The following is a 19,762-nucleotide window of genomic DNA, read 5'->3' as shown; positions in this document are numbered from 1 at the left end:
TAAAGCACTATCACTTACTAAGTGTAAGATTAGCAAATGTGAAAAAATTGAATTTTATTTTCTCTGAGATTATTGTAAGATTCTTTACTTCATTGTAATGTGTATGTTTAAAGAAGTAAATTAAAGTAACATAAATGTCTTTTAATGTGAAAAGAGTAGCAATTAATGAGACTATATTACATGGAAATAAAGCCCTGCTTAATAAAGCATCATTAAACTCATATTAATCTGTTTGCAAGGAAAAAATTAAATTTTCTATGCCTCTAAAGTAGAATTACTGTCGTGTATTTTCTATTATATCAATGAAAGTGTTAGATAATTTCCCATGAGTTTATGTATGCCATTTAATATCCATAATCAAATGTAGCGGACACTGTACTTTTTCTCTCCAGTGATTTAAACCTGTGAGATGTTCCCATTAACTGGAAAAACAATCATCTTTGATCATTTTCCTGATCCTTCTGATACATGGGAAATAACTGAAACAATTGGCAAAGGAACTTATGGAAAAGTTTTTAAAGTACTGAATAAGAAAAATGGCCAAAAAGCAGCAGTCAAAATTCTGGATCCAGTTCACGTAAGCCACTGGTTTTCCCTGAATAACTTTATTTTTAATCTGTACTGAACAGTTTAGAAGTTTGTAAACATCTTATACTGAATCATTTATTACAGTGTCTTTCTAAAACAAGTTGCAATTTGAAAAAAAGTTAACATCTGCTTGATTTTCTTAATTTATGTGCTTTGTAAGCATAATAAAGACACAGTAAGCGCTTGACAAAAATGAATATGTGAATAATCAAATAAGTGGAAGTCTCAGTAGTTTAGTAGTTCATTCAATATTACTTTGGAATTAAAAAAATTTAAATATAAACACATTGTCCAGAAGTAACCATAAGTGTCATCTTACCCAGATTTCTTTTCCTTCCCACATTTACTTCAGCTTCTGTTAGAATTTTTTCATAAGTTAAAGTGAAGAGTTTTTTCAAAAAACTGAATTTCTTGAAGAGAAGGAAATTAATTTTCAGATTTATTTGTTTCCAAAGCTCAAATGATGGTGTTGTGCAAGAACATGAGCTTTCTCATGGTGAAGAACTGAATTTCCTGATCAGTTGTGAAGTTCGTGCTTTTAGTAAGGCTCCAGTCATGGTCTGCCCAACTTTCTGTTTTTGTTTTGTTTTGTTTTTATTTATGTATTTGGTACAGGGTCTCACTGTGCAGCTCAGACTCAGTGATCCTCCTGTTTTCAGCCTCCCTAGCTCTAGGATCACAAGTCATGTATCACCATTCCAGGGCTCAGGGGCCCGCTCACTGAGCCCAGGGGCAGGGCCAGATTCAGCAGAGCTTGTGGTGCTGGGGATTGAACTCCAGTCCCTGTGCTTGCCTGAGCAGGTGCTTAGTCTGCAGAGCTATCTGTCCAGCCCAGTCTGCCCAACTTTCATGGGAGGTTGTGACAAAGGAAAACACCAGGCCTTCTCCTTATTGTTCCTACCGTGAGGAGATTGAAAATTCTATTTTCTGGGACTGATTTTGACGTGTGTGTGTGTGTGTGTGTGTGTGTGTGTGTGTGTGTGTGTGTCAGAGAGAGAGAGAGACAGACAGACAGACAGACAGACAGACAGACAGACAGACAGACATATGCCATTGAAGCTGGGACCTTGTCATACAAGGCAAGCATGAACCACTGAGCTACACCTGTCACCCCCACCCCCTTTTTTCTCTATGAATGAGGGCTGGCAGTTAGGCCAAATGTTCAGGCTGCTGGGGGATCCTAGTTCTCCCACAGCACATGAGAGTCTAAATGGGCTCAGCAGCTATACACTTCCCAATCTTCTATTGGGAGCAACTCCTCCAGTTCCAAGACCCTTGCACTTGTGGAAGCATGGTAGGAGGGAAAGAAGGGAACGTGTGCGACAAGGACATCCAAGTTGTGGGGCCTTATCGTGGCTCACCCACTAGCCGCAGATTCTGTGAGAGGTCCATGCATCTTCCTTTATTCATCTTTTTTTTTTTTTTAACCAGGCATTGAACTCAGGCCCTTGCGCTTGCCAGGGAAGCGCTTACTCTACTGAGCCATCTCCCCAGCCCCCCTTTATTCATCTTAGGGGTGCTCTTTTTATGTTGAGCAGTGAAGAAGGGAAAGGAGACTCATTTTAAAGCAATAAATGAGCTACTCTGGTGGGGGGAAAAAAGTGAGCAGTACTGTGTCCAGACTTACCTGATGTGGAATATATTTATATTAGCATTTCAGTAGAGGGAAGAGAGGCACAAATTATGCCATACCAAAGTGCCTACACCTTTTTATTTCCTCTGCTTTTGCCGTTAGAGTTGGGCTTCTATCAACAAGAAATAGGACTTTAGACTGATTCCAATGTTAGGTTCCATCATTTTCTTTCTTCTTGCCAGAGAAGCACCATGGCATTAATATATGTAGCTCTTCTTTTTCATAATTTACTTGTGCATTACTTACAGTCCTTATAAATCATGTGCTCTGTTGTTATTTTTAATGAAAAGTAATTACTGTGTAGTACTAAGTTTGTTTTTTCACTGTTTGTATTCTCATAGTACCACATTTTGCTAAGAATTATTCATTCATCATGTCACAAGTCACGTGAAAGAGATTTATAACTAGTAGATTATAATCTCAAGTAAATTTAAATACATCCACATATTTTATAAAGAATGGTTTTTAAAAATAAAAGCCTTACTGTTATGCATATTTTGTTTTTAATTTTCTCTGGGAAAAAAATCATTAAATGAGCAGGCTTAGAAGATAAGTTTAGAGCTTAGACCTGAATTTTATACTACACATCCTGAACTGTAACTTCTCTGAGTTTTAATTCTTCCATCGCTAGAACCCATCTAAATTATATATGTGATTTCATAATTCTGCAGTCAGACAACAGACATTGAATGTCACTAACAGCAGCACTGGGGAAATAAAGATTTCTTATTACTCTCTGAGTTGTTCCATATGTATATGATTTTCTAGAAGCATGACTAAGGGACCAGTTTTCAAATTTTCATTACACTAGCAAACTGCTGGTGTTGGCACACATCTGTATTTCCAGCTTCTCAGGAGGCTGAGGCAGAAGGATCACAAGTTGCAGGCCAGTGTGTATAACAAAGTGAGACACTTTCAAATAGAAAAAAGTCTACAGGACTGTGGATGCATCCCAGTGTTCCCCAGTGTCAATCACCAGTAAAACATACACACACACACACACACACACACACACACACACACACACACACAGAGGCAACCCGTTCTACTTCTGGTGAATGAGCATCCGTTACCTAGCCATCTTTTTTCAGTTTTTTGAAGAGTGGAATGTATTGCTTGTATGACTGATCTTTTTTTTATAGCTTTCAAGTATCAAGCATTCCAAAGGGGAAAAAATAAACCAGCTTTCTAGTCCTAAATGTTTTTATTTGAAATCAATGTTTTTGCATTTTAACCAGTGTACTAATACAACAAAAGCAGCACTTTCATATAAATGGAAGCAAAATTCAGTTGCATTAGAAATGGCTCTTTTTCCTTCTAAAATTCAGTTCAATTAATATAATTTGAGATGCATTTGATTAGCCTCCAAAATCACAATCTCTGTATCTGTAATGCAAAGAGAAATTTCAGTGCATGGTGCTAATAAAGTAAAAGCTATTATGATTATGCTTCAATGAAATTAAATGCTATGTTTGATAGTTGCATGTGTCCATTTGGCATGTTTATATTTTTCTCATGGTTCTCTTATGGTTTTTGAAACTAGGATATTGATGAAGAGATTGAAGCAGAGTACAACATTCTAAAAGCACTTTCTGACCACCCTAATGTGGTCAAATTCTATGGGATTTACTTTAAGAAGGATAAAATAAATGGAGATAAGCTGTGGCTGGTTCTTGAGGTAAGTGCTTGTGCATCACTGTGTGAGTAGAAATCGGAAGTGTGGGCCTGAAGTGACTCGATGCTTATCCAGCGTCAGCACCATAGAACACTGGTGCTCAGCAGGACGCCGTGCCTGGTTGTCATCTTGTCATCTTCACATGTACACCAAGAACTCTACAAACACTATTACTGATTAAAAGGAAATGAGTCCACAATGAAAGAGAAAAGAAGAAGCAGGTTATTTTTTCCTGCAGGAAAATAAAAGAAGTTATCAAAGGGAGTTTTATTGTCACGTTTATTTATTCATTTATATTCTGTTCTGTTAATGTGTGACTGAGCCCTGATGTGCATGCCAGAGAATAAGGGAAAGTTGCTGCTAAGTGAGACTTCTGCAGACAAAAATGGCTGCAGTTTTCTTTTACTGTCTTTATTGACTATTAGTGGCTTAACCTACAGAATAAGGCATTTATATTTTTGAGGAATTAAATATACTGAAAATGGTGTTGAAGCCAGTGGCATATTGTAGAAAATACCTGAAACTATAAAAATGCCATTCTCAACATTTAACATTTAACTCATTTTTGTATAGTTAAAATGCTTGATAGTATTACTTATGAAATCCATTTTTCCATCTAATATAATTTAAAAAACAATCTGATCATTTTTATCTTTTTAATGCAAATAAATTACTTGATTAATAAAAACCAGGTAGTATTAACATGGGTAGAGCTGGAGATCATTGTGTTAGAGAGAATAACCCAGGCACAGGAAAACAAGTGTTGCATAGGCTCACTCATGTGTGGAATATAAAATAGTCTTACAGAAACAGAGAGCAAAAGAGGGATTACCTGAGGCTGGAGGAGTAGGGAGGATGGGTGAGGAATGATTGATCAGTGGGAACCAAGTTGCACATAAAAATAAGTTATTTTTTCATGCTTTGGTACAATATCTATTGATTAAAGATAATAGGTATATACTGTGCATCTCAAAATTCCAAATGAAAGGATTTGAATGTCTCACTATAAAGAAATTTTTAAAGTTTGAGGAGATACCTGTGTTTAAACATTATATAATGAATGCATGTTTTGAAGCATCACATGGTATCACGCTAATATGTTCAGTTTTTATGTGTTGGCTAAAATAGATCTAATTTTAAGAAGAAGCTAGGTGTGATGGTGTACACCTAGAGATCCAGCTGAGCAGAAGGCTGAGGCTAGAAGAATCACTTGACTTTAGGCTTAAGACCATTTTAGTAACACAGTAAGACCCTGTTTGAAAAACCAAAAGCGTTGAAAAAGCAGGTAGAATAAAAGGGTCAAATGTAAAGTAGTAACGATGTAAATCAAATTTATAGTGCTACCTTCTGAGCAGTCTACTTTTGATAAGTTGTGACTGTAGTATCTGGAAAAGTGTGGCTGAGCCTCTACCTCCTGATGCAATAACCTATCTTATTAATGGAATGGAACTCAGGACTTTGCACTTGCCAAATGGGCACTATGCCACTGAACTATAGCCCCGGCTTTTATCTTCTTACTTTTGACAGAACTGTCGATTGTATTTCTGGAGCCCTGTGCTCATTTGCTTCAGTCTACAGGTCTTCCATGTGTCTCTCTCTTTCTCTCTTTGGTGTAGTCCACTACATCCTGGATTCACTGGTCTCCTCTTTCACTTTGGGGAGTAGTATGTGCCTTATTCCTGCTACGCACTCTGCTATTGTCACCAAATCATGAGTCCTGCCAGTTCCATTTCACTAGGGAACAGAACCTCCAGTCACATACCTGGAAGGGCCAGTATGTTGATACACCATGTGTAGAATAGAGAGGAAGGTGTCAAGTCTTTGGATTAGAAATTTTGAGTTAGAGATTATCCTTTGCTTTCTGCTTCTTACCAACTGTACCTACACCTACACCACTGTATAGCCCTGCCTCGGTTCACCTGTTCAATTTATCTACAAAGCACCTCTTCCAGTCCTTTTGTTGGTGGCTTTTTCTGCTGTTCTAGATCAGTTCCAACTTGCCCTTTTGCTTCCATATTTTAAAATTTTATTGGCATCTCTTGTCTAGTGTTCATCTTTTTTTTTTCTTTGTGGTTTTACTTTTCATTTGTTTTCTAGCATGTCAAAGGAGATTGATGGATGAGAAAAAATAAATTTGTATTTCATTTGCAACTTAATTATATTGAAGAGGGACTTCCAATATGTAAAATAATAGCTTCAAAATCATTTTCATTATCTGAAGCTGTACTACTGAAGCTCTATATTATTTTCAAAGCTTAAAAAAGTTCAAAAATTGGGCCGGTCAGATAGCTCAATGGACTAAAGCACCTGCCTAGGCAGAGCTCAGCGACCGGGGTTTGATCCCCAGTGTGCCTTGCTGGCCCTGCTCCCGGAGCACACTGAGATGGTGAATGAGACTGGGCGTGATGGTGTGCACCTGTAATCCCAGCGCTTGGGAGGCTGAAGACAGGAGAATCACTATGAGTCTGATCTGTGTAGTGAGACCCTGTAGACCCTGTACTGAACACATTAAAGGAAAAAAAGTTCAAAAATAACCACTTATGCCCTTTTAAATGTGACTATTTATGTTTTCTTATCAGTCACTTGGACAGTCTGCCTGCCTCTCATAACTTCTCTGCATTTAGAAGAGGTTTGTTTTGACTAATGGTCTCAGAGGGTGCAGCTCATCGCTGGCTCCAAGGCAGAAAAGGTGTGGTGGAAAGGCAGAGCAGAAGAAAGATGCTGGGCCATTGAAAGCTGGGAGCAGAGAGAGGGAGAGCCAGAGCAGGAGACATGCTCACAGGCGCACCCCACTGAACTGCCTCCCAGCTGGGCCCCATCTTTGAACACCATGTTCGATTATTATCTCCTTAGTGGTTTAATCTACTAACAAGCACAGTGCTACCATAATATAGGCAGCTTCCAGAAGCCCCCCTCTGAACACAGAGACTTGTGTGGGGCAGAGGGGGCACACTCTTCTGTTTTTAAATGTATTTAGTACAGGATCTACAGGGTGTACAGGGTCTCACTATGTAGATTGGACTCAGAGTGATCCTCCTGTTTTTAGCCTCCCAAATGCTGGGATTATAGGTGTGCCCTACAACACGGTGTTCAGGGTCTTACTACTAGATTGGACTCATAGTGATTCTTCTGTTTACAGCCTCAAGTGCTAGGATTACAGGAGCACACCACCATGGCTAGTCTCAATCGCTGTCTCAGTGCGCAGCATGGATGGGACTGGCACAGCAGGCCTGGGGATTGAATCCTGGCCCCTGTGCCTGCTTGCAGGTGCTTTAATCCGCTGAGCTATTTGGCCGACCCTTGGAAGGAGCATTTCAGATTTAAAGCATAACAAATTTCAAAATGATTTTGTACTTCTTTTGTTTAAGATATAGGTTTATATTTTCAGTTAAATCCAGTAGTAAAGAATGAATTTAAAAAAAATTCATCAAAATTTAATTGCCAAGTAATAGAATATGAATTCTGCCTTTGACTCATTTTCCCATAAATTAATGGAGAAATTTAAAGGTTTTCTTTGTGTTAATTTTGTACATTTGAGATGTAATGCAAATTTTTAACGCAGTCCTTAATACAATTTTGCATATCTTTCAAAACATTTTCAATAAGGTATTTAAATTTTCTCTACCATGTAGAGTAAAATGGGGAAATTAGCATTTGAATAGAGATTCGGGTACTTTGAATAACACTGGCAGAAAATGGATAAGGAATAAGGTATAAATCTTTGCCCAGAGATTAAAAACTATTACATGAGATCAGCCATTATTTTTAGCCTGTCAAATGCATTCCCCAGTATTAGCACTTAAAACTTGGTAAGAGTTGGAGACTCCGGATTATAATTAAGTAATTTTTTTGTTGCCATTGTTGTTTTCTTTTTGAGGGTAGGGAGGTTTTTTTTGTTTTGTTTTGGTTTGGTTTGGGTTTTTTTGTTTTTCAGAACCGAGGATTGAACTCAGGCCTCTGTGCTTGGCAGGGAAGCGCTATTCCACTGAGCCATCTCCCCAGCCCTGTTTTGTTTTTTAAGGGAGCAGAAAATATTAATTAAAATAGTTTTGAAACAACCACTACAAGTAAAGTGGTAATAATTGAATCAGCAAAAAATAACAGAATTTTTTAATTTTCCCTATATTTTATTATCCGATGGAGATATTAGAAGTATCCGTAAATGACTTGAGAAAAATAATTATGAAGTTTAGTGAAATGTTTCAGAAATAACATCCCTATGAACTTACAAAATGGGGGAGGGAGCATAATAAAAGCAAAAGTTGACAAACATAAGATTATTGATTTGCATATGCAAATTGGAGTAATTTCATATACACATAAGTGGTTAGATATACAATTACCTGATTTATAAACATGAATGGTGCAGGTGCTACATTAAAGGCATCATAGTGAAAATTGGCTTGTAGCATCAATTCTTTGTGGCACAAAATAACTGCTGATTACATCTCTTATCATTAGAAAGCACAAATTATTTTGCATGAGTGTATCCAAAGAGTGGCTCAGAGGGGAGTGATGTTACCCAGAGAATCATGCTAACAAAGATAGACTTCTCATGTGAGTGTACGTAAATAAGGGTGTGGGTTGGGGTGTACCCGAGCCTCACTGTGTGCCTGGCGTATGGGGAAAATTGTGCCTTCCTCCGCAGACTCCAGCATGGTGACTTTTTATCAAGCCAAATATTTTGCTTATATTTCAATCCAGAATTGAAATCCTAGGAATAATATTTTCCAGGTCTTGCTGGGTAGTCTATTTTTAGTTGTGATTTTTAAGTTTTTCTTTGACATTTAATGTAATGTTTCTCTTTCCTGTATTTTCCCTTTCCTGTCCAGTAACTGTTTAAGCATGAATTATACTCAGGAGTCTCTGGAGGAATTATTTCTTCCTTCTTTGCATGTTTAGTTGCAGATTAAATGTTGCCCAAGTTTAGTAAACTAGCACTTGCTCCTGGCCCTCTGAAATTCTGGTGACACATTTGAACAGAACTATGTGATAAAAGAAAGGGTAGAAAGTTTTCTGCTGTTTGCGGACTTGAGTTTTTATAAAATATCTGTGGGAACTTTTCATTGTTATGTAATATATTAGATTTTCCTAATGATATGGGTGTAAAGGAAGAATGAATGTTATTTTTTCAACTTACGCTTTATTTTGAGATGGCTGGCGTACATCCTCTTCCTCCTGTTACCATCACATTCTTAATCAGCTTGCATGGTAAGATGCAGGTGCTGCTTTTCTCTTTGTACTTCCTTTCATTCCTGGTGCCCACCATGGGGGACGGTTGTAAGGACTGTGGAGAGGAGACACTGGGAAGCTGGGATTGGTCAGGGTTGGGTAGCCATGTATCACCTGGACCAGGAAACCAACACAAGAAGTAGTGCAGAGTGAACACCCTCTCGTATTAATCCTTTGCTGCTGATAAAGAGAAAGAAGAATTGAAATTTAATTCTAACTTTTCCCTCCTTGATTGGATTGATCAACACATTTTAACTATTCAGGAAAATCCAGACTTTTCTGTCAAGAGCTGTTTGCTTAGTGTGCCTCCATCCATATCAGGGCCAAATACAGTTTGGGCAGCTTTCTCTTAAAGGGTCTTTTCCCTCATAATCCAGTCTTAGCTCAAATTGCTCCTTTTGTGGTGGTGCTGCAGAATGCATTCTGTTATTCAGTTGAATCAGCTGTAATTTGTTCGTTCTTAATAGTGACATTGCTTTTTCTCATTGCTTTCCAATTATAGCAGGTTTTTCTCTTTGAAATTATATCCCTTTCAGGAAATCAAGGACTAGCAATTACAGGTGCTGTTTGAAAAAGCACAGAAATCAGTACAAAGTCACACAGCCTCTCAAATGCATATTTTAGGCCGTCAAATTGTTTTCTTTCTTTTTTTTTTTTTTTTTTTGGTGGAACCAGGGATTGAACTCAGGTCCTTGCGCTTGCCAGGGAAGCGCTTATTCCACTGAGCCATCTCCCCGGCCCGTCAAATTGTTTTCCATAGACATAAATACTACTTTTCATACACCGTTCATTATTGGCTATGCTGATTTTTATACTTCCGTCTTGTAAGTAAGTAAAGCATGTTATGAGGAAAGGAAACATGGGGTGAGAGAAAAGGAGAGTTAGAATGAGATTGTTTTCAGCTGTTAACTCGTTAATGGTGCCAACACAGGAGACAAAAAGGCATTGCTGGCCTGTTTGTGTGAAGGGCCCGGATGCAGGGCAGGGCTGGGAGCTGGGCTTCTGAGCTCTTATTAGTGCAGCATTATTCCTACCTCCCTTTGGCACTGTGCAATTGCAGCAGAGTAGCAGACTGACAGAGTGATTCCTGTCATGTTCTAAGAGCAAGACAACCATTGCCAGTTCTCATAGAAGAGGCTTTTATTTGGCATGCCTGCGACAGCAAAGAGAGGCCAGTTATGCAGAATAATTTCATTTTAGATTCTGGTTAAAGGACAAGATGGAAAAATGGCACAAATGTACTTCATTATACTCTTTAAGCAAGAAAATATTTAAATTGTGTGTATTATGTGTCTTTGTTCTTTGAATAGTACAAGTTTATCGTATTACTTCAAGAAAAAAAATATGAGATGACCAAAGATGCCTTATTATTTGACAAAGTAATTGATTTTTATTATACACTGTCTCAGTTACTCCTCTCGTTGCTGGGAAAAATACTGGAAACACAAAATGAAGGAAGGAAAGGTTTATTTAGCTCAGTTCCTGGAGGCTTCAGTCCATACTCAGCTGGCTCACAGGCACAATGGCACACGGCAGAGGGCAACCTTTTGTGGCAGCGGCAAAGAGCAAGAGAGCAAAGAGAGGGGCAGAAGCAACAAGGGCAGCAGGGGGCAAGTTTCTCTCCTCCTTATACTGCCTTCAGGCTGTCGCCCCCAGGCTGGGTATAGCACTCACCCCCATAATCCTAGCAGTACTCAGACACATAAGCCCAGCCTTGGATAATGAATTAATCACAAACTCTAGAACTGTACCCCAGTAACTGCATGAGGCTTTGAGGGGACAACTACACACAAGCCATAACATATGCAATAGAATATTTCTTCTGAAAAGCTTTTTTCTCTTATCATAGACTTTTTTGTTGATAACACTAGCAGTGTGTGAGAGTGCCAAGAATTTTTAGATGTTTTAGGGTGAGGGAACAGTTACATAGCTTGTGTTAGTGCTTTCACAGTGGTGCACACTTACCAGGATATATCTAGCTGTGTCATTACATTATTCAGTTACATTGCAAATTGTAAAATCCTTGACATACTGCTTCTAGTTTACACAGTAAGAAAGCAACATCACAATTTTATACACCATAGAAATGCACATTAGAAAACATCTATTGGGTGATGATGCCAGCTATCATTAATATTTTATCAATATTTTACTGGAATTTAGAATTTGGTACATTAATATATTTTCTCGAAATTAAGACAAACATGTTACGATATGAGTAAGCACCTTCAGTACCCCAGGAAAATATGTCGTGTGTGTGTGTGTGTGTGTGTGTGTGTGTGTGAGAGAGAGAGAGAGAGAGAGAGAGAGAGAGTGTATGTGTGAGTGTGTGTGTAGGTTTTTCAGAACCTAAGTTTATTCGTCCAGGCATTTACTTATTCCATAAATAGTAGTCTCTTACTTTAGGCTAGACATTTTGGTAGGTCCTCAGATCTCAGTAAATAAAAGAAACTGTTTTGTGATAGATCTTATTGTCTAGTGGTGGGGAAAGATTTTAAATGAAAGCAAACTGACTATATATTTTATTAGTGCTATGGTGAATATAAATGTAGGTAACAAAAGAGAAAGACTTTATGAATAGTGATCAAAGAAAGCTCATCATTTTAATCTGCCACATTTCACCTTGAACCAATAGAAGCAAAAACTCCAAAAATGAGATTGTATAAACTATATTAAAGCACACACATGGAAGGAGGAAAGGAGGAAGAGAGAGAGGGGGAGAATAAAAGGGAGGGAGGAACTAGAGGAGAGGGAAAGGAGACTGTTAGTTTATCCATAGGTGTGCCCCCAAAGCCTCATGCAGTCATGGGCTGCCTCCTGGAGTTTATGATTGATTACTGTTAGTGTGGATGCTGCACCTGCCCTGGGACAGGTAATTTGCATTACCATGTAAGGAGGGGAGAGAGGCAAGAGACCAGCTAGCTGCCTGAGCTGCTGCCACTCCCTTTGCATTCTGCTTTTTGCGCTGTCCTTAATGGCTGCTCTCTGCCTTGTGCTGCTCTGCCTTGGAGCCAGCCAAGTATGGATAGAAACCTCCAGTAAGTGTGAGCTAAACAAGCCTTTCTTCCTTCATTTTGGGTGTCCGGTATTTGTCCCAGCGACAAGACAAGAGTAACTAAGACAGACAGAAGGAAAGAGAGGGAAAGAGAAAGAGATGGAAAGAGAGAGATTTATAAAACAGTCAGAAAATCTGAAATTTCAGCATGCATAAAAATTATCTAGAGCTTGTTTTTGGACATGACAGTATGGTATTGACATGCTATTGCACCATCACTGGCCAGAAAAATACAGAAACATACTTTTCAAACACTGGGAGAGAGCTGAGGCTGTTTCACTAAGAAGAGAAAAAAACTGAGGTAATCCCACAAGCAGCTCATCATCCTAGAGACAACTTCCAGGCCAGGTGGGAGGGCCCAGAGCCCAAAGCAGCCTTGCTGAACTGAAAAGATGAGGGGGGGCTCAGCTAGCTAGAATTGCAGAGAAGAGAAAGCTATGCAGAAAAATGCTCCAGAAATCTACATAAACACTTTCTGTATAATTTAAATAAAGACATAAAAACTTTTGGTTAAAAACCCAATATGAATATATATGCAGCAAGATTTCATGCATTGGGCAAACAAAAATTACCAGAGCAAGAATTCCTATAGGGCTATTCCTGTACAGCTACTGAAGGTTATGCAGGACCTTGATGCCTGAGTCATTACCAAGCATGCTGGGGAAGTGGCATTGAGTGGTAATTAGTAAAGATCCCAGAGAGGTTGCACATTAGAATAAGGCATAAACTAGCCTCAAAGCAAGTTTCCTGGGAGGTTCTTTGTCATCATAGATTTTGTTGGTAGCACTACCAATGTGTAATGCTGCCAAATATTTTGAGTTAGTGGGTACGTCATGGTCTACACTTACCAAAGTACATCCAGCTGCATCATTCAAGAAATCATGGTGCACTTTATATGGCACCTGCTTATTCAAATTGATTCACAAGTTAACTTTCTGCCAAAACAAAATCAAAGTTTACTAACGGAAGGTGGCAAAATCTAGAAATTCAATAATGTAACATTAATAATATCCAATGCTAATATTAAATTATTAAACATGTAAATCAAGAACATGTGGCATAGTATCAGAAGAAAAATTGTATAGCAGCATATCCAGAAATAACAGAGACGTTGGAATTAGCAGGTTAGGACTTTAAAGCAATTATAAAATGTTCAAGGATTTAATGAAAAATATTAACACAATGCTGAAAGAAGTGGAAACTTTTAGAAAAGAATTGAACTTCTGGAACTAAACAAATAGAATGTCTATGAAAATTTTAATAATTGAGTTTAATAGCAGATGTGAGAAGAGCAGTAGGTTTGAAGACAATATCAAGTTATCCAAATTGAAACATAGTTGTATAAAATGAAAAACTAACTGGGGAAACTCCTTTGTGTCCTATGATAACTCACTTCATATTTCAACATAGGTTGAAAATGATAAGAATGACTGGTGGATGCAATATTTTAAAAGAACAAATGTCTGCCATTTTTCTTAATTTGACAAATACTAAAAAGCTCATGCCGATCTAAAAAGCAGCTCTTTTTCAATGATTATGGTTATTTCATAATAGTAGGTCTAGGAATTCTTCCATTTTGGAAGTAAGAACCTTATAAGATAGTGAGAAAGCAAAAGCTTTGTTGAATCTTTTAGAGGCCAACATGACTCTGACAAAAGATGACAAAGACAGTATAAGAAAACTTCTGTCTCATTCTATGTGAATGTACATGTAAAAATTTTGAGAAAATATTAACAATTTACACTTACTAACACGTAAAAATGTTACTTCATCATGACTAGAAATTTTATTTTTGACTAGAGTGTAAGTTTGTTAAAACGTTAACATTCATAACATCGTATTTGGTTAATAGATTCAAATGAAAGTGAAAAAAATCATGAAAAATACTGTGTTTACAAAAGTCTACAGTCATGCTTTTTTTAGTTTTTTAAAACTTATTTATTTAGTACACAGTCTCCTACACATTTTGGTCTCCTAGTGACTCTATTTCAGCCTCCCCAGCACTGGCATTACAGGCATGTGCCACCATACCCAGTTTTGGGGCTAGCATGGTACACCTGGGCTTCGGGACTTTACTGCAGTACTGAGGATCAAACCAGAGTCCTTGCACTTTCCAGGCAGGTGCTTAGACCATCGAGCTATCCCCCCAGCCCTACAGTCATGTTTTGTAAACACTTTCAGCATATTAGATATAATGGAAAACTGGGGACCTCTTGGTTAGCTCAGTTGTTTAAGTGCCTGCTTATGCAAATGCAGTCAGGTGCAGGATACCACAGATGGATCGGGCTCCAGAGGCCTTACCAGACCCACCCTTAAGGCAGCCTGAGCCAGCCCCAAAAAAAAAAAAAAAAAATCCTTCTCAACTTAAGGGTCAACCCAGACAAAGGAAAAGACACATTTTTTAGGAAATGTTTTCAATAAAAGAAAATTACCAAAAAAAACCCATTTAAAGCCCCCTAACCCTTTGTGTGCTCCCTATTCTGCTCTTTCCCTATGTTGCCCCCATTTCTGAGGTGCACTGGGAAGCTCCCCTTCTGTGTGGTGCTTGATGACTTTTTGTACTGGGGCTTTGGTGTTTCTTCTGGCGTCATTTCCTACCCACATACCCCTACCTGATCCCTTGGTGTTTTCACCAGATCTGGTTTGTAACTCACTGAGAAGACAGAGAGAGTGAATGCCCTCTCCCAGCCTCTTCCTAGTGGTTTCTCACTGCTCCATCTCTTGTCTCTTATCCCTGCCCCTCTCCCTTGGGCTGGGCTCTGATGAAAAATTGCTGACTGTAGCTTTGGAAGTTTAGCTCGAGAACTAGATGAATTCAGTTCTAGGAAAATAAAACGTGTTGATTACTAAACAAACAAACAAACAAACAAACACCCCAAAACTTAAGGTTCAGCCAGATAGCTCAGTGGATTAAAGCACCTGCAAGCAGGCACAGAGGCTAGGGGTTCAATGGCAATTGAGACTGGATGTGGTGGCACATGCCTATAATCCCAGCTCTTGGGAGGCTCTAAACAGGCAGATCACTACGAGTCCTATCTAGTAGTGAGACCCTGGACACCCCTAAACCATTCCCTAAAATAAAAAGATATTATAGAAAACTTACCTAATATAAGGTTCAGCCCCAATTTAAAAATAACTGAGCAAAATATATAGATACTTTATGAAAGAATTTATAAAAATATGTACTGTATCTTTACTCTTTGAGGAAATTTATAGTAAAACTCCATGAGACATTGTTACACACCTATTAAATGGCTAAAGTTTAAAAAGCTGATAATGCTGAGGATTAGTGAGGTTGTAGAACACCCTGGACTGTTGAACATTACTTATGGCAGGTAAAATGGTATAATGTGCAAGTGCACGGCAGTGTCATTTACATGAGGTGTAATCACAAAACAGTAAATGTTTTTGTTCTGTTTTTCTATTTTAGTAAGGGTCTACAAGGTCTCACTACATAGATCGGACTCGTAGTGATTCTCCTGTGTTCAGCCTCCCAAGAGCTGGGATTATAGGCACTCTCCACCATGCCCAGTCTCAATCACCACCTCAGTGCACCCTGAGGGTGGGACCAGCACGGCATGCTGGGGATTGAAGCCTGGCTGCTGTGTCTGCCTAAGCAGGCGCTTTAGTCCACTGAGCTATTTGGCCATCCTTGTGAATGTTTAAATAAAAAATTTTATTACAGTAAAACATATCACTGCTAATCACCTCCATAATACTGTCCATGACTTTGAACATACTTATGCGATCATTCTTGCCACTTTCTAAAGTAGTTCTGGAAGTTCTCTGTCCTGTCTTTACTTGTGCTGTCTTGGCTGCCTTGATGTCCTGGATCAGTTCAAAGTCTTTACTTTTCACAATCATTTTGACATGGGGGGGGGGAGCCAGAGAGAGGCTCAGCTGCCAGATCCAGTAAGTGAGGGGGTGAGGACATACCACAGTGCGTTTGTGAGCCTGCCTTTCTGTTGGATGGCCCTAGGTAGCAGCCTTCACTTTACTTTTGATGATACATTACAAAGACATGAAACAGAACTGCTTCAGGAAGTTGCAAGAACATTGGGATGAGTTTGTTTGAAATAAGGACTATTTTGAGGGAGGTTAATGGTGATGTACCTTTTTCAATAGTAATTTATTTTTTATTTATACATACTGTAGTTTTTGATCAAGTCCATGTGCACCTAACATATAATCTAGAAACTTCTAGGTGTGGGCTAGAGTAGTTTCCACAACAAGACTCAGACTCAAATGTCGGTAGCACTTTTATAAATGAACCAAGTAAAACTACAACTATTAGAAAACGAATTTTTGCTCTTGTGGCCTCATACAAGACCTGGTCAGACTCTGCAAAAGGCCTCAGAGCATTCTTAGAGTAAACAAAATGCAAATGAATAACAGCAAAACTAAGAATTGTGGACTACAGAAATTAGCAGTGCCTTTTCAGAAATTTGAGTAAAAAGCTCACATTTTCTTCTGACAGTAAAGACAGCATTTTCAGAAAAGTTGTAAAGGCTGTCCTTAAAGATTAGTCACAAGGATTAGCTTATGGAACATTATTCCTTTTGCTTATCGAACGTTATTCCTTTTGACTTATTTTTGGGGGTGGTTCCTAACCTTGTACTTTATTGTTTAATAGCAAGTACTATCTTAACTGAAATGCTTAGACAACTCAGTTTTTAACTGAATTTTTCATGTTAAATTGAAGCAACAGAATTTAAATTTCATAGGGTGAGATTGTTTATTTGCTTACAATTTTTGGATTTTCGGATAGCTTTGTATGTGTAGCTCTTCGGCAAGAAGATAATACTGATTTGTATTTTTGGTCCATGCAGGCTATTATTATGGCCACTTGTCTACCACTTTCCTCCCAGGAAATTTGTGACTGTATTTTTTCTCATGTTGTTTACTTAGATTTATGAAATAGCCGATAATGAAATCTGTTTTTCTTTTTTGCTGACTTTGCACAGATTTAGAGACTTAGTATTCATTGCTCTAACTTCGCACCCTACTGTGACTCTAATTGATGTTTGTGACTAGAGCAACTACATCTCACCATTCCTGAAAGCTGCATTTTAGCATGCAGTCAGTACAATCAATTGTGAAGTTTCAGCTCTTGTCCACAAACCAACTCAAGGCTCCCTCACTATTAGCAGTGTTGGCCTTTACTAGAATAAATAACATTCTTTTCTTTTTTAACTATTAAAATGCTTTCTGTTAGTGTTCTAAAATATGTATTTGTTTATATTTATTTTCATTTTTTATGTGTTTGGCACAGGGTCTTACTACACGGCTCAGACTCGTAGTAATCCTGTTTCAGCCTCCCCAGCTCTGGGATTACAGGCATGTGCCACCACTCCCAGACTAAGTCTCTGGCTCAGTGCACCACGAGGGTGGGGCTGGCATGGCATGTGAGACCGGGGATTGAGCCCTGATTCCTGAGCTTGTCAAAGCAGGTGCTTAGTCCTCTGAGCTATCTTGTTGGCCCTCCATATTTGTTTATGAAACATTACTGAGTTTAAGTCATTGGAAATAATTTAACTACTTACTGAGGTCACAAAATATTGTCTGTGTGGAGAAAAGCCTTTCTTCTGAATGTTACTCCCAAAAAACAAAGATCAATGAATACAAAGAAAAAATTGGCAAATGAATCATCTACCCTCTTCCTGCCAAAATATAGTTCTGTATCCCAGAAGACATCAAAACCAAAGTAACTATGCAAAAAACAAAAAAATACCTGAAGAAAAGCAGCATGAACATATATGACAACAGATTCCTTCTCCTTAATATCATTTCTTTTTCTTTCCAACTCAGTATTAACAATATCACTGTGAAATTCTACAGTACTTGGCATGTAAGTCTCTTATCCATATAACCATGATTGTAGACCTAGCATACAATCTAGGTAATTGCTCCTTATCCCTCTACTGAGAGTTCTTTATTTACCTCACCATGTTGACATGCTGGCGTGGCTGACCTCCTGCTTGTTTTGGATGTCAGCAGCTTCCCTGGCTTCCAGATGGCAGCAGCAGCTTCCCAACCCTGATGTATGCAGTATCTTTGAGAGCAAAACCTCTTCTGGTTGAAAACCACTGTTCTAATTGGGTTTTCATCCTCCTTAGAAGTGGCAGGTGTCCTCACCATCGCTGATCTACTTTAACATCCATCTTAGTGCTTTGCATATGCTAACAAGCCAATAAGTATTTTGATTGTAAAAAAAATCATGATTTTTCTAAATATGAAATTTTCACTGAATACTATTGTAAAATTTTATAAAGACTATATATATGTATCATATCAAGAATTTCTCTGGGTTAGTAATTCACCTCTGTCAAAACTTATTTTAAATTTAAACTGCGTTTTAACCATCCAGCAGAAAAGTATAAAAACGAAGTATAAAAAGTAAAACCTTATTAATACGCTGAGCTGTAAAAGGCTCAAGTCAACAACTTCTGGCATTGCCAGTCCTATGGATAAATCACTACTATTATGGACTACTGGACTATATTAGAATATTTTGCTGAATTCATGCACCTACAATATTTAAATGATGATGCAATACCCAACTCTGACAAAGCAAAACAATAAAAGGGGATATAAACAAAGGACCATTTTGTATCTGTGTATACAAAATAGGATAGATATACAGCTACTTTCTCTTAATTCGGTGAGAAGAAAGATTTGTACTAATAGCGTTTGGACAGGATACCATGTCTACATCTTGTACTATGAATAACTACTATGAAAACAACAATATGCAATGTATTAATTATTGTAACTGTCCTACTAACCTGTTTTGAAACTGTCTCATTGCTGTTTGTTTCTCAATAAAATTAATTAAAAAATCAACTATGAATAAATAATTTAGTTTCTGAGAAGGTACTCTAAGGTTGCTTTATATGTATTGAGCTTGGATTGATTTTTCATGTACCTTCATTATTTTAGGTACTTTTTGTATATTCTTGGAGTTAGCAACTAGTAGGGTTTTCTTTTAAAGAAAATGAATAGATCTAATTTTTTGAGCAGCATTAGGTTTCTCAAAAAAGAAACAAAGTACAGAGCATTCCAATGAACTCTTTCACCTCTTCATTTCTCTTAATACTAACATCTCAATTAGCCAGGCATATTTGCTGTAATGTGTGAGCCAGTGATGATACATTAACATTAACTGGTGTCCGCAGTTTAAGTTTAGGTGCTCTCTTTAAATGTACACTTTGAGGATTCTGACAAGTGTATACTGACTTGTGTCCACCATTATATTATCATATAGACTAATTTCAGTGGCATAAAAATCTTTGCTCTGCTTTTTCATTTCTCTGAGTTCCCGGAAACCACTGATCCTTTCTGTTGTCTCCAGTCTCTTCAGTTCCAGACATGATGTATTGGCACCGTGGAGGATGTAGCCTTTTCAGATGGCCTTCTTTCACTTAGCATTAAGGCTTCTCCCACACATAATGCTGACAGTGGATTTTAAACTCAACTGAGGTGTATTTTTGGTTTCTTGGATACTTTTGACTAATACGGAAGTGTGCAAAAGTAATTGAACATCTAAATATAAGCCATCCTCATACCATATAAAAAATTA

At 38.0% G+C, this 19,762-nt stretch overlaps 1 protein-coding gene across 1 annotated transcript in view; it reads left to right on the top strand.

The window, feature by feature from the left end:
* The first annotated feature begins 401 nt into the window (after window positions 1–401).
* Myo3a (myosin IIIA) overlaps window positions 402–19,762 on the top strand; it is a 180,483-nt gene continuing 161,122 nt past the window's right edge. Inside the window, 2 exon segments of the mRNA XM_004641883.1 lie at window positions 402–577; window positions 3,765–3,899. Of these exon segments, the coding sequence (XP_004641940.1) occupies window positions 410–577; window positions 3,765–3,899 (303 nt within the window). The 5' untranslated portion in view covers window positions 402–409.

This window comes from Octodon degus, unplaced genomic scaffold, assembly GCF_000260255.1.
Source record: "Octodon degus isolate 3935 unplaced genomic scaffold, OctDeg1.0 scaffold00145, whole genome shotgun sequence".
Lineage (NCBI taxonomy): Eukaryota > Metazoa > Chordata > Mammalia > Rodentia > Octodontidae > Octodon > Octodon degus.
Note: the sequence above shows the minus strand (reverse complement) of the source record. Positions and strands in the feature narration are given on the sequence as shown.